General features: G+C 51.3%; 1 protein-coding gene across 1 annotated transcript in view; it reads left to right on the top strand.

Annotated features, from left to right (window-relative positions):
• CSMD1 (CUB and Sushi multiple domains 1) overlaps positions 1 to 14,274 on the top strand; it is a 193,176-nt gene that overhangs the window by 110,847 nt on the left and 68,055 nt on the right. Inside the window, exons 31-35 of the mRNA XM_087815024.1 lie at positions 2,727 to 2,915; positions 8,569 to 8,746; positions 9,971 to 10,116; positions 10,863 to 10,943; positions 11,944 to 12,057. Coding sequence (XP_087671150.1) covers positions 2,727 to 2,915; positions 8,569 to 8,746; positions 9,971 to 10,116; positions 10,863 to 10,943; positions 11,944 to 12,057 — 708 coding nt within the window. The remainder of the gene's footprint in view (positions 1 to 2,726; positions 2,916 to 8,568; positions 8,747 to 9,970; positions 10,117 to 10,862; positions 10,944 to 11,943; positions 12,058 to 14,274) is intronic.

Here is a 14,274-nt window from a genome sequence, read left to right as displayed (position 1 = left end):
CCGAGCAAAGGGGAGCCGGTCTGTAGACACCAGCATCTCCCCTAAAGGAGAGGCAGTTAAACTGCCTCCGTGTGCAGGGAGCCACGGAAGGGCCTCCACCTGTTCCCACGGACACGCCTGTAACGCGCACCTGACCTGGACGTGCCCCCAAGCGGTCCCCCTCCTTCCTTCCAGCGACGGTCTGAGCCACTTCTTACCTGGAAGACTGAGGACGGGCTGGCTGCACTCACCCGCGGGTGGGTCTGCCTCGGCCCGAGGCCCTGTACACACGGGTCTGTGCACAGAAAAATGCTTTAAACAGCTGCACCGACTCCCGTCCCCTTGAGCGTACCCTTTCCCAGCGTGGAAAAGGCCCCGGGAGCGGTGATTCCTGCTCTAGACTGAGAGGCGAGTGTCCAAATCCTAAAAGTTGGCCACTTCCCTCCCTGCGAGGACGAGGGTTTGCTGAGTCAAGTAAAACTCTCAGCACCTCTTTCCCTCAGGAGACCGACGCCTCCGGACCTAAAGCCACCAGACAGTGCACGTCGCAGGTGCGCCTCCGGGTCGCTGGAGCCTCAGGCGCCCGCCTCCCGGTGGAGATTCTCTGCCTGCTTCTTAATCTGGCCTCTCCAAGCTTCCAGAGCCGTGCAGGGAGCAGGCGCTGAGTCTGGGTGGGGGTCCGTAGCCTCCGTGAGTCCACTGGTTCCTTTGGACCTAAGGTTCTCCACAGTGTAGAAGCTCTTGTCCAAAAGGACAGCCGGGCACTTAATCCTTGGCTGGTCGAAGCGCAAGACGCTCTTGTAGCCACAGCTACGAGCAAGCAGCTTGGTTACGCACCCCAGCCGAGCCTTCGGGGAGTCCGGAGAGCCTGGGCCTCCATCAGTACTTGCTGGGATCGAGGCCTTAACAGCGCCGATGCAGGACATTCAGGCAGAGAATCTGTCTGAAGGTGGGACCCGGATCAGAGCCTGTTGCAGAGGAAGGTGACAGCCGACCTTGTCATTAGAGGGAAATGGCTGGGCTGGGAAGCTGGTGCATGTAGGTATGTGCATGTCCCAGGAATCCTGAGGACGTGTATGTGTTCGGATGCTACCTGGGCCCAGATTCATTTTTTTATGGAGAGGGGAGCCAAGGACTGGGGGGATTCAGGGTTGTAGGCAGGGCAGACGTGGAGCCAAACTGCAGCCACTTTTCCCTGCACCCAGGCAGAGCCTGGACATGTGGGTGTGTCAAACGCTGTCTCACAGGACAGCTCATCAGGAATCCCTGCTCACGTGACATTGTATGTAATGCGTGTGGTAGCTGACGCTGGTCTCGGTACCCAGGGCGCCGCTAAATGAGGAGCGGAACCCTCCAAGGAAGACAAGGGATGCTGAGCGTAGGTGCATTTGGCTGCCTCCATGGAAACCGGCCATCATTTTTTATAGTTTTTTAAAAGTTTTATTAGCGGTTGTATTTGATGTATCAGAGGACTCATTTCTGGAGCCGAGTTTATTGTGTTTCAAGCAAGACAAGACTGAGAGCAGAGGGCTGATTTCATTCTAAAAGCGCATAAGAAGGAAGGAAACCTGTTGATGGCCGAAGTGCAGTGTGGGACTCTGCTCTTTGGGGACTCAGGGCCATAGAGCAATTTCTGACTCAGCATCTAGTGGGGATTCGCACCGCGTGCTGGGGCTCTGCTGGGCCGGCCGCCTGGCCTGGCTTTCAGGGAAAGGCTTCTATGGCCTTCAGTGGGGGCGGCCCTGGGAGAGGCGGGGGCCTTGCCGTGTGTTTGCCAGGTTGGCCTAAGGAGGAGGACAAGGGCCTGGAGAAAAGGAGTGTGCGTGTGTATGAGTGTGCACCTGGGTGTGCTATGTGAGCGTGCATGTGTGTATACCTGTGTACATGTGTGTGCATGTGTGATGTGCTTGTGTGCACATTTATGATGTGTGTGCATGTTTATGGATGTGTGTGTACATGTGGTGTGTTTGTGTACTTTTATATATATGCATGCTTACGTGTGTGTACATGGTATGTGCACTTGTGGTGTGTGTGCATCTGCATTTGTGCCTGCATACGTGTGCACATGTGTTTGTGTGTATGTGTATGTATGAGAGAGATAAACATATACTTTACAAAGTGGTCCCGGATATTTCCAGTACCCACCTGGCACCATATGGAGTTACTACAATATTATTGACTGTCTTTCCATTGCTGTACTTTACATCCTGTAACTATTTCCCAACTACCAATGTGTACGTCTCAATCCCGTCCCCAATTGTACAGTTAAAAAATAAAGAAAATGGAATAAACCTATTTTATTTGCATTGAACATTAAATAAATAAAACATCTAATTAGAAGCACTTGGATCAGAGTACCAGGATAATTTTCTTATAAATCAGAAGGGAATTGTTAGGCCCATGTCCACCAGACATTCTTTCAGGCCTTTTATTATCATCTGTTTTTATTAAATGCATCTTATATACTTTTTTACAAGGTAAACATTATCAAACTTATTTTTGGAATGTGTTATATTACTTCCAAAGCACATGGTAAGTATAAAATGTAAATTGTTATAACCCTACTACTACTACTACTACTAATTATTGTTTTACTTAGCATGACAGCTGGCAGCTTGGAAAATCTATATTTTTTAAAACATATCTCAAAGTTCATCTTAAGAAGCTAAATGGAACCCTGTTCCTCCTCTGAATCCCAGAGTAACTTACCGTCTTGTTCACGAGCTTGGTCCTGTTGTGTATTTCAGCCTACGAGCTCCAGAACTGCCCGGACCCCCCTGCCTTTCAGAACGGCTACATGGTCAACTCCGACTACAGCGTGGGGCAGTCCATCTCTTTTGAGTGCTATCCCGGGTACATTTTAATCGGCCACCCTGTCCTCACCTGCCAGCACGGGATCGACAGAAACTGGAACCACCCGTTTCCTAGGTGTGACGGTAGGTCAGTCATTCTTCTTGGGAGACATTTAGCTTTTCTTGTGTATAATGGCACATTAAATATTAAATGAACATATTCAAATATTTATTAATTGGTTCAACAAATATTTATTAGAATCTATCATGCCAGACTGATTCTGCTCAGTATTCAGGAATATGTTGTATGCCAGTAAGTGGAAAAAAAGATGAATAAATAGTCCTTGCCCCCAAGGAAATGACCAGGATATGGAAATAGTAAATGCAAGTAGTTGTCATGCAAAATCAGACTCAAGCAGGCTGTTCTGATGAGTCTCAGGTACAGAAGATGGCGTTTGCGTGGGAAGTGATGGGAAATGTTTAGCTTTACTGTGGCTTCTTCAAATGGTGAGATGAGAGGCGGAAAGGGTGATTGTTAATTTTACCCTAGATATCTTTTACTGCTAAACTTCTACAATAATCGTAAACTGTAGAAAACTGGTTTCATTTTTGTACTGGGACGTGTATCATGCACACGGTTTTGCTTCTCAGAGCTGGAGACCGTCCCAGGGAGAAGAAATGGTCTAAGCAAAGACAGTGTGTGGGACCCTCTTAGGGGAGATAAAGTGCTGGCATCCAGTAGGGCAGCCGTGCCCGGTGGTGGGCTTCCTGGGGCTGCAGGAATCAGGCTGGGGCGGGGCGGGGCGGGAGGTGGGGGATCTGCGTTCCTGGAACGCCCTGTTCTGAGCGGGAATCACTTCTCTGCACCTTCTGTTGGCTGCCTGATTGTTATGGTAACTTGGGAATTTCTGCAATATCAAGTTAAAGCAAATAGGTCAAGTACTTTGTTCTTGAACAACACATATCAAATAGAAAAGTTACTGTAAACCTAATATTTCAACATTATAAACACAACAGCTCTGAATGAAAACTAATGAAAACACCAACTCCGTGGACCTTTGAAATGTTAAATATTTATGTCCCATGGTGCAAAGGAGAATGGTGTCTAGCTGAGTTTGAATTTCTACTGAAGAAGGGAAAAAAAATCAATGGACTCTTTAAATGCTATTTTTCATCTGTATTTTTTCCTTCTACACCATTATAAAAACAACTATAAAGTATTCCTTAGCTGTACTTTAAAAATTATCTTAGCCTAATACGTATTCACTAATTTAAAATTACTTAATAGTGTAACGCAAATTTAATATAGCATTTTAAAATTATTTTTTAAAACTAAGAATGCAAGTTGAATATGTGGTGGGTTTTTTATTATTAAAACACTTAAAAACCTTTCATCCTATTCTCCATTTAAACATTTATATATTTATGTGCACAAATTGCTTTGAATTGTCAGGATTAAAACCTTTTTCTACTTGCAAGTTCTGCTAAAACCTTTTGTATTCATACGTAAACGGAAGACTTCTTGGCTGATATAAGAAATAGAATTAAGTTTCTAATTAGATTCCGTTGCTTGTTCAAGTCCAGTTTTCCAACATGGAAATGCTCTGGCTTAGGATTGTTTGGGGAGCTGGAGGGTAACTGTGCATCTCTTCCGATGCAGCTTGAAGGAGCCGCCACTTCTGTACCCGCAGCAGGGTGTGTAATACTTTATATGCACAGCAGCACCTCGGTTTTCGAACGTGTCTGTGGACGAACATTTTGGTTCATGAACACCCTAGACCTGGAAGTAAATGCTTCGGTTTTCGAACACCCCTCGGAAGTCGAACGTGCCAAGCGGCTTCCGCTGAGGGCAGGATCCTGAGGCCCGGCCGTCAGCTGTGGATCCCTCGGTTTTTGACCGTTTCAGAGCTTGAACGGTCTCCGGAGCGGACCACGTTCGAAAACCGAGGCACCGCTGTAAGGCCACCCAGACGTGGCCCAGCTGGGAGGCTGAGGTCCCCCTGCACCCCAGGCCCCGCCGCGAGCGACGGGGGCTGCCCAAAGCCGCCGAGCTGGACGGCTCCCGGGGCTCACGGGACCGGGCTGCTGGCGCAGGTTGGGGTCTGCAGCAGGGAAAGGGCGCCTCGAAGTCGGCGGGGGAGCGGGGGTCGCGTCCAGGAGGCGCACCGCCCAGAGCTGACCCGGGACGACAGGCAGGCGGCACCACCCTGGGCGGCCCCCGGGCCTGTGCCCAGAGTACTCACGGCGCCTGAGCTCGGACAGACGGACTGACAGGTCATCCGGGGGCTGGGGTCAGCTTCCAGACCAACCGCGATTCTGCTGTGGCCGCCTGGCCTGGGCTGGTGGGCGTGGCTGGAACCGGCCTGGGCTGGTGGGCGTGGCCAGCCTCGTCCTTCCCCTGGTGGGCGTGGCCGACCCCGCCTGGGCTGGTGGGCGTGGCCAGCCTCGTCCTTCCCCTGGTGGGCGTGGCCGACCCCGCCTGGGCTGGTGGGCGTGGCCGGGCCCCAGCCTGGGGATAGTAGGCGTGGCCAGTCTCATCCTTCAGCTGGTGGGTGTGGCTGGTCCCCAGCCTGGGCTGGTGGGCGTGGCCAGCCGTATCCTTCCCCTGGTGGGCGTGGCCAGCCGTATCCTTCCCCCTGGTGGGCGTGGCCGGGCCGTATCCTTCCCCCTGGTGGGCGTGGCCGGCCTCCTCCTTCCCCTGGTGGGCGTGGCCAGCCCCGCCGGGCTGGTGGGCGTGGCCACCCCGTGAAGCCGAGCGTGGTGTCCGGTGGGGGAACGACCTCCCCGAGTCCCGGCGCTGACAGCCCTCGGGGAGGCCGGCGGCTCGCTGCACGGGCACCTTCGCCAGGCTCCACCCCCAGGGTCGTAAGCGGCGTACAAAATGAAGACGTGAGACTCACCTAAAACTACGTCATACACATTTTCTAAGCACCATCCAATGTGTTTACTGTCCTCCATATTGGATTAAATTCAGAAAACTAAGCAGAGAGCATGATTTTAAAACAAACGTTATTTCATTCTTTGAAGGTATGTTTCCAAAAACATATATAATGCAAAGTGTTTTTTCCTGAGACTCGTGGTCTGTTCAGAAATCCGCTAGTGTTTGGGCCACAGGGACGCCCCTCAGGGGCAGATGGTGCCTGATTACCCAGCACCCCCCGCTCTCAGGGACAGAGAGCTCCAGATTACCCAGCACCCACTGCTCCTCAGGGACAGAGAGCTCCAGATTACCCAGCACCCCCCGCTCCTCAGGGACAGAGAGCTCCAGATTACCCAGCGCCCCCCGCTCCTCAGGGACAGAGAGCTCCAGATTACCCAGCACCCCCTGCTCCTCAGGGACAGAGAGCTCCAGATTACCCAGCGCCCCCCGCTCCTCAGGGACTGAGAGCTCCAGATTACCCAGCACCCCCCGCTCCTCAGGGACAGAGAGCTCCAGATTACCCAGCGCCCCCCGCTCCTCAGGGACAGAGAGCTCCAGATTACCCAGCGCCCCCCGCTCCTCAGGGACTGAGAGCTCCAGATTACCCAGCACCCCCTGCTCCTCAGGCGCCCGATTACCCAGCACCCCCCGCTCCTCAGGCACCTGATTACCCAGCGCCCCCCGCTCCCCGGGGGCCCTGTTACCCAGCGTCCCGCCGGCACGGGCGTCGCGAGCCGCGGGTGGGTTTGGCCCTGCGGGCGGGCGGGCGGCTGCCCCGAGGAGCCCCGGAGGGAGCGCAGAGAGAAGCAGGGCGCCGAGCAGCTGCGGGGCTTTCACTAGAAGCGGGCGGGCAGACGGGGTCCACGCGCTGCCCCTCAGGGCCGCCTGCGCGGGGCGGTGGGCCCGTCGGGGCTCGGGACGCCCGCCTCGCCAGGAGCAGCGCGCGGAGGTCCCGGTTCCCCAGCGGCCGGGCGCCAAGGCCCCGAGGCCGACGCCGCCCCCCCCCCCACGGGGACGCGCGTAGCTGTTCCGGGCGGAGACGCGGGGCGGCCTGCGCCTCCGGTCAGGCCCCAAGGCAGGTAGGACGCGGTGGGGCCCGGGCGGGCCGCGGGGCCGGGTCAGGGCGGGAGCAGCTGCTCAGCGACCGGCTGCTGAGGACGGGAGACGACGCGGCGCATAGCTGGCGCGAGGGACCCGCTGGGAGGGTCGCGGCCCGCGGGCAGGGCCGAGCGCCGAGGGCACCGCAGGCCCCGGTGGGGCCGGGCGGTCGGGCTCGACCCCCGCGGGCGCGGGCCGGTCAGGACCCCTCACCCACGCCGCCCGCCCGCCCTCTAGAGTTAAGGCGGAACGAAGCACGGTGTTCGTCCATCTAGAGTCGCGGTTGAGCGAGCGGAGCCATCAGCAGAACCTCCCCTGGAGGCCCGCGGACGGGAAGCGCTGGAGCCCGCGGGCAGGGCGGCGGCCGGGGCACCAACCCTCCCCGTGCCCCGCGCCCCGCGCCCCACGCCCCGCGCGGCCTCTGCGGGGGGCTCTGAGCGCTGCGCGCTCCGCTTTCCTGGGCTGTTGGCCAAACCTCGATGCCCAGCCCCCCTTCAGCCACGTCGGGGACTCGTCCCAGGGTCTCCGCGGACCCCCGCTGAGTCGCCGGACCCCAGCCGGGGCCAGCCTGTCCACGTGCCCGCGTCCTCCACGGCTGGCAGGCCCCTGCGCGGTTATTCCGCACGCACTGCTGTGGCTGTGCCGTCGTCATTTTTCACGGTTATGGGGCTTTTGTTTTTAATTTTTTTTTCATGTATTTTGGCCTGTTCATCCCACTTAAATGCTCCCCCTTTTGTGGCACAGGTCCCTAAAAGCCACGCAGGGTTCACGCTGGAAGCACCCACAGCGCTTCCGTTGGCTCGTCGTCCGATTGAAGTCTGGTGGTCCACGATTTTGATGTATTCTCCGTTAGGAATTAAAGACTTCCTCTCGGCCCTGACCCGCCTGGCTCATGGTTAGAGCGTCCGCCTGTGGACGGCGGTTCAGTTCCAGTCAAGGGCACCTACCTGGGGTGCAGGCTTGATCCCTGGCCTGGGTCGGGGCACGTGTGGGATCCAGTCCATGCATCTCTCTCACATCTATGTCTCTTTCCCCCCCTAACTCTCTCTCTTAAAAGCAATGGGTCAGGATTTTTAAAAAAATTAAGAGTACATGTCAGGTTATTCTGCTAATATATGGTCATTTTACTTTTTTATAAATAAAAGTAATAATTGCCATGGCAGCAGGGAATATCAGCATATTAAGTAAAATAAGAATGCGCTGATCTGGCTTTGTAATTCTTCACACAGCCCACCACTGGTGAGATCTGAAAGTGGTCCTAATGAAACACCGCTCACATAATCTGTCTTTCTCCAGCTATTGATCTGCAAAGAAGCAATAATGTCTTTGTTTCAAGGCAAATAGACAAAAATGCCAGACTTCCAGACCATTTAAATAGGCTTTAGAAATCTCACTTAAAACAAGAAATTTCAGTTTCATATTTATGCATAATTCCTACATAATCCCCTGCCTGGGACAGTCCTGTGGGTTATCAACTCCACACAGGAGACAACAGACCAAAGGTTTTTTCTTTTTAATTATGTGGGAATGACTGTATCCTCGAGGTATCATGAAAGTTTGGTTGGTGAATATATTATGTGAAAGAGACAGAAGTACAATTCTTCCTAGGTTTTAAGACTTTGGAGGAATTATTTTGACACATTCATTCCTGAGAAATAGTCCACAATCATTTCTTCCCAGGGACAATGTTGGCAAAGAGACTAGAAATTTGGAAATATTTCACTGTCTCCTTTTTAAAGCTGACTCTGTTGAGCTTCAGTTTCCTTTGCTTCCTTTCAGCCCCGTGTGGATACAACATCACGTCTCAGAATGGCACCATCTACTCCCCCGGATTCCCCGACGAGTACCCTGTCCTGAAGGACTGCCTATGGCTCATCACTGTGCCCCCCGGCCACGGCATCTACATCAACTTCACGCTGCTGCAGACCGAGGCGGTCAACGACTACATTGCTGTGTGGTAGGAGATGTTTCAAACAGCCAGTCTGTGATATGACAGACCAATCCTGTGGCCACCTCCACATCACTGAGACTCCAAATTCCACACTGAGGAAGGAAGTAGCTGGTAGCTTCTGAAAAGGAAGTTTACCCACTAAATTCAGAAATTCATCTAACCTGTCTGAGTTTAGCTGTGTGTAGATACATCCAGGTTTACTCTGAATATAGGACAGTATCCCGAGGTTATTTCTTTTACATATTTAAGTGCCACTGGTTTTATTCTTAGAAACTAGAGGAGAAATCACAGTGAACAAAGCGGTGTGTGTGTGTGTGATTGTGTGTGTGTGAGTGTATCTGTGTGTGTCTGGCTGTGAGTGTGTAAGTAATGAGTGTGCGTGTGAGAGTGTGTGTGTTTCTGTGTGTTGGTGAAGGGAGGTTGTTTACTGGGTGGTTTTAGGGAGAGTCATAAGAGCAGGTCCTGGCTGCAGCAGGTCCAGTCTTGTTTCAGGGGAAATGTTATCTGAGGTCAAGAAGAGAACTTGGCTTCCAGGCTGCAAAAGAAACCCTTGAGGGGGAGACAGGAATGACCTGAACCAGCGGCCGTGGGGTCGAGAAGGAGGGAGGGACAGAGAAGTCGAAATATTCAGTGACCAAGTGAAACATGTTTAAAAGCAGAACAGGTAACAGCAGGATACTATCAGCAATTTCACCCTGATGGACCCACAGATTTAGGAGGTGGGAGCAGAGGGTCTCATACTAGCAAAAGCGAGTCAGTGCCTATTGTCAGAACCCTAAAGAAGGAGAGAGCCTGGGAAGTCCAGTCAGCCTTGGGAATGTTAAATAAACACTCTGAAATTTCTAAACACAATATCTGGTAGATGGTAATATTTTATTCAGGTTTAAAACTGTTTCAATTCAGTAGCAAGATATCCGTTAATCTCCCCCATGATCAAAGAGACACCATTGAATTTAGAGTTGAAAATGTGGACTTTTGTGAGGAAGCTGATAAATGGTATTGCAGTCACTAGAATACATGACCACATCTCTCAAACTCTTCTGGAAGGTCAGCTGGGGGAGTTCATGTGGGGTCAGCGGGCATTTCCAGGTGTGCACGCCAGCCCTGGCACCTGGACCCAGGGTGGGGCACCTGCTTTGTCCATGATAAGAGCCCACCTGTAAGAAGCACGGACTGTTCCTAGAAGCCTCACCTGGGACCTGTCCTTCACTCTGCTCTCTCTCTTCTTAGGGATGGTCCTGACCAGAACTCTCCTCAGCTCGGGGTCTTCAGCGGAAACACGGCCCTCGAAACCGCATACAGCTCCACCAACCAGGTCCTGCTTAAGTTCCACAGCGACTTCTCCAACGGGGGTTTCTTCGTCCTCAACTTCCACGGTGAGTGTGCCCAGCCCTGGGGTGAGTGCAGAGAACTCGGTTTGGGTTTCCTCCTGCCCTCACACGTGCCACGTTTCCAGTGGGAGAGCCGATGAGGTTTTCCTGCCCCGAACCCTGTTTTGCTCAGTGACTTCTTTATGACCTCACATCTTTCTGAGCTGGTTTTGTGGTCAGCTTGGACTCATTCCAGGATTAGTGTGTTGTAAATGAAACCCTGACATGGACACCCCTGACGTACAGAGTACTTTTCATAGACGTCCCCATCGTCTGGTCTGGGTAGTTATAGGTGGCGGCGAAAGCCAGCCATGAAGGATTTTGAGAATGTACGCTAACTAATTTGGAAGAGAGTGTGTGGGTCCCTTACCTCTTGTGAGGACTGCCACCAGTGAAGTCCTTGGGACGGAGACAGGGACCTTATCCAATCTGAGAGTGGACGTGGAACCAGGCCATCGACGAACCATTTCCCTTATGGAATTCTAGACGTGTGCAAGGGGTTGTGTGTCAATGTGATCATGTTTAAATTGCATACTTGTTTAAATTGCATACTTATCTCTTTGGCTGTAGATATTGTTGGCATTAAATTATCCCGCAAGCAGTGGGTGCTTGCAATTTTATAAAACCATGATTTACCAATTGACACATCAGTGCACCTAAGCATCATAACAACGTAAGAGGAGACTATAAAAATGTTGTTTATTCAGCAAATGTAATCACAGTTACTTGTTTCTGTCTCATAAACCCTTTAGCATTTCAGCTCAAGAAGTGCCCACCTCCTCCAGCGGTGCCGCAGGCGGAGATGCTCAGTGAGGACCAGGACTTTGAAATAGGTAAGTTGCTTCGTCCCAGGGTCATTGGCCTCACCAGCGCGTTCACAGCCACCACCTCCAACAGCCAGCCAGAGTGAGCGAGTGTTGGTCAGAAAATTCCCACAGCTCCCCCAGGGAGTCATACACACAGGACACGCATCCGGTAGACACGTTTACCTTCCTTCATTCCCGTGACTTTTGAGTTCTGCCATTTGAAGTTTGCCCTTGTCACTTGGAGCCACTCACTAGTTCACGTTTCTCTCTTGAGTTATGTTTTCCGAGGCAGACAAACGAATACCTGTGCTCAGTGAGGGACACAGGATCCTTAACTAGAGCCTCACTCTGGCTGAAATAATGACCAGTGTGCCGCTGGCCTTCCGTTTACACTGGGACATAATCGGTAAATGCATTTCATGATAAGATTGAGAAGTTCTGTTTTGCCGTTTTCTGTGAATGTTCTATTTCACTAGATCAGCATCGGGCCCACTAGGAAACCAGCCCTTGTACATGTTCACACAGTAATTATCAGGACCCAGGATCTCCCAGTCGCAATGGCAGGTGCTCCATCCTTTGGTGGCACCGTGTTTCAGACCCCTGGTCAAACCTCAGCACCTCACTTCTCCTACACTCAGAATGGCTGAGCTAAGGGGATGGTGTGCCAATCATGCCCAGGTCGTGGGGCAGCCTCGCTGTGTCTCACAACCTGGAATCCCAGTGTCCAGGTCACGATTATTTCCCAGGAATCCTCGGGGAAGTAGAAGGAACAGAGACACATAGTCAGGGAGGAGATGTAGCCACGGGATTCCTATCCTAATGTTGGTTGAGTGTAAGAGCATTTTTATAAAGGAGGAACCCAAAGGGGTATATTTTACCAAACAGTCTAAAGATGGAGATGGATGTTGACTGGGAAATGGTTTGTCAGTTGACTTAGTCTGTTAGGTCACCGTCTGTGTTTAACTCATTCCCACACTCTGAATGTCACAGAGGCGTAATTTCCAAGTATTCATGTGGACTCTTCCAGGGGACTTCGTGAGGTACCACTGCCACCCCGGGTACACGCTGTCCGGGGCGGACACGCTCACCTGCAAGCTCAGCTCCCAGCTGCAGTTCGAAGGTTCTCTCCCAACGTGCGAAGGTATGTGAGCCCAATGCTGTGAGTATTCGTGTCCCACGTGGAAACTTTGTGACCTGTGTTGATCCAAGCTTTTTTGTGTGGGTCTGACTTTAATCTTTCCCTGAGCTCTGATCCATTGTGGTTAAAATTACCTGCTCCCAGAAACGTCTAACAACCTCCTTTTAACTAGCTCTAGAAAATAAAACCACATCAACCAAGAAGTCTTGCTGTTTTCCATACAGTTTCTCAGGGAAATTTTCAAACATATCGCTGTGCTGAAAAAGTTTTAAAAAGAAATCTGAATGCCCCCCCACCTGGGTTCCACACTTCATGTTGACTCTGCAGCCTTTGTCATCTGTCTGCCTGTTACCTTTCTAGCCATCTCTTCAGATACCTGACATTTCTGATGCGTTTCAAGGCAGATGGAAGGCATCACTGTACGTCTCTAAACACTTTAGCATGTCCAAAATGAGCTAGTGTTACTGCTTTTTTCTGGAACATGTATAAACACTGAAATGTAAACAAAGTGCACTCATTTCTATTGTGACGTGTCTTTAAGACTCACAGGCCGTGTACAGGAACAGAGACAACATACAACAGCAGAACAAGAGTTAAGGCTGAATCTATTGATTCAGTGGACTTGGATATAATTAGATCATTTTTAAAATATCATTTAAAAGATATCACTCGTGTTATTGGAGAAAAAATATAAATAAGCTAAAATGGCCCAACATAAGCCAGGAAGGAGTATTGTTCATGTTCCTGTCTGTAGGCTGGCTGGCCCTGGCCGGGTGGCTCGGTGGGTTGTAGCATCATCCTGTGCACCGAAAGGCTGGGGGTCCATCCCCAGTTAGGGCACATACCTAGGTTGTGGGTTTGATCCCTGGTGTAGGTGCAAATGAAAGGGAACTGATAGATGTTTCTCTCTCAGGTCGACGTCTCTCTCATCTCTCTCTCTCCCCTCCCTCCCTTAAAAAAAAATCAATAAAAAAAATCCTTGGGTGAAGATTAAAAAAAAAGCTGTCGAAGTTAAAATGGGTTTTATTTTATTATTTTAAAATCACGAGGCACATTGACTTCTTTTAAAGAACAGAACTCTGCTCTTTCTGGGAATTGGGATATTGGCTTTCACCAGGGATCCCCAGCACCCACAGGGGCTCACATTTAGGTGGGGAAGACCCAGGTCTGTCTAGACTCGCTTAGTGGCCTTGGGCTAGTCAGGGACTCCCTGAGCACACGCGTGAGGGGATCATTTATCTGGGAGTTTATGGGGTTGCTATGACCATGCAGGGAATAGTGAGTCATCGTTTTTTAAGTGTTTCATCATGTTAATTAGTCTACGAAAAGCAACCCCTCTGTATGGCCATGGTATTGATTTGCAAGTGCCCACACCTTGGATTGATTCCCTCAGAGTGTCTGCTAACTGCAGGTTCTCCTGGCAAATGAGGCAGCATGTCCCTCACCTGAGACAGGTTTCAACCTCCAAAGAACACCTGGAAAGAACTGTTAACTAAACATGGTAATTTAGGTCATTTCAAAGACAAGTTTACTTTCAAACTACCTATGTGAGAGCCAGCGGGTGTGAGGAAGCCCCAGGCGAGAAGAGGATCACCCCTTTAGTCTGCTGTCCAATTTCAACTCCCACGGGACCAGGCAAGTGGGGGGGGGGCACGGAAACCCTGCCCCTCTGGCCTCACCTAGACGTTCTCTTACATGTCATCTGTATCATTCTCTTATATGCTGCACGTGTGTCCTTCTCGATTGCAGGGCGCTTGTACAATGTTGCTCATTATTGGTCAGGGTTGGTCTGCTGTGTTTGCACCTGCAGTAAATTCAGTCAGAGCTCGGGAGGAACACCTTTTCCTCCCCTCAGCTCACACATACTGGGGTCCATTGAAGCTGGATTCACTTTGTTAAGGAGAACTCTCGCTTTTCTCACTAGCACAATGCCCAGCGAACGAAGTCCGCACAGAGTCCTCAGGGGTCATCCTCAGCCCCGGTTACCCAGGCAACTACTTCAACTCCCAGACCTGCTCCTGGAGCATCCGAGTGGAGCCAAACTACAACATCACCATCTTCGTGGACAACTTTCAGAGTGAGAAGCAGTTTGATGCCCTGGAAGTATTTGACGGTAAGTTTGTTTCGTCTTGGTTCACACACAAGTGACCCCTACGTAGTGTGGTGAAAACACCTATGTAATGTTCTTGTCCCACAAGAACCTGAGTGTATGTTTGAGTT

This window comes from Miniopterus natalensis, chromosome 2, assembly GCF_054644295.1.
Source record: "Miniopterus natalensis isolate mMinNat1 chromosome 2, mMinNat1.hap1, whole genome shotgun sequence".
NCBI classification, from domain to species: Eukaryota; Metazoa; Chordata; class Mammalia; order Chiroptera; family Miniopteridae; genus Miniopterus; species Miniopterus natalensis.
The sequence above is the reverse complement of the archived record's forward strand: the minus strand, read 5'-3'. Positions and strand labels throughout refer to the sequence as shown.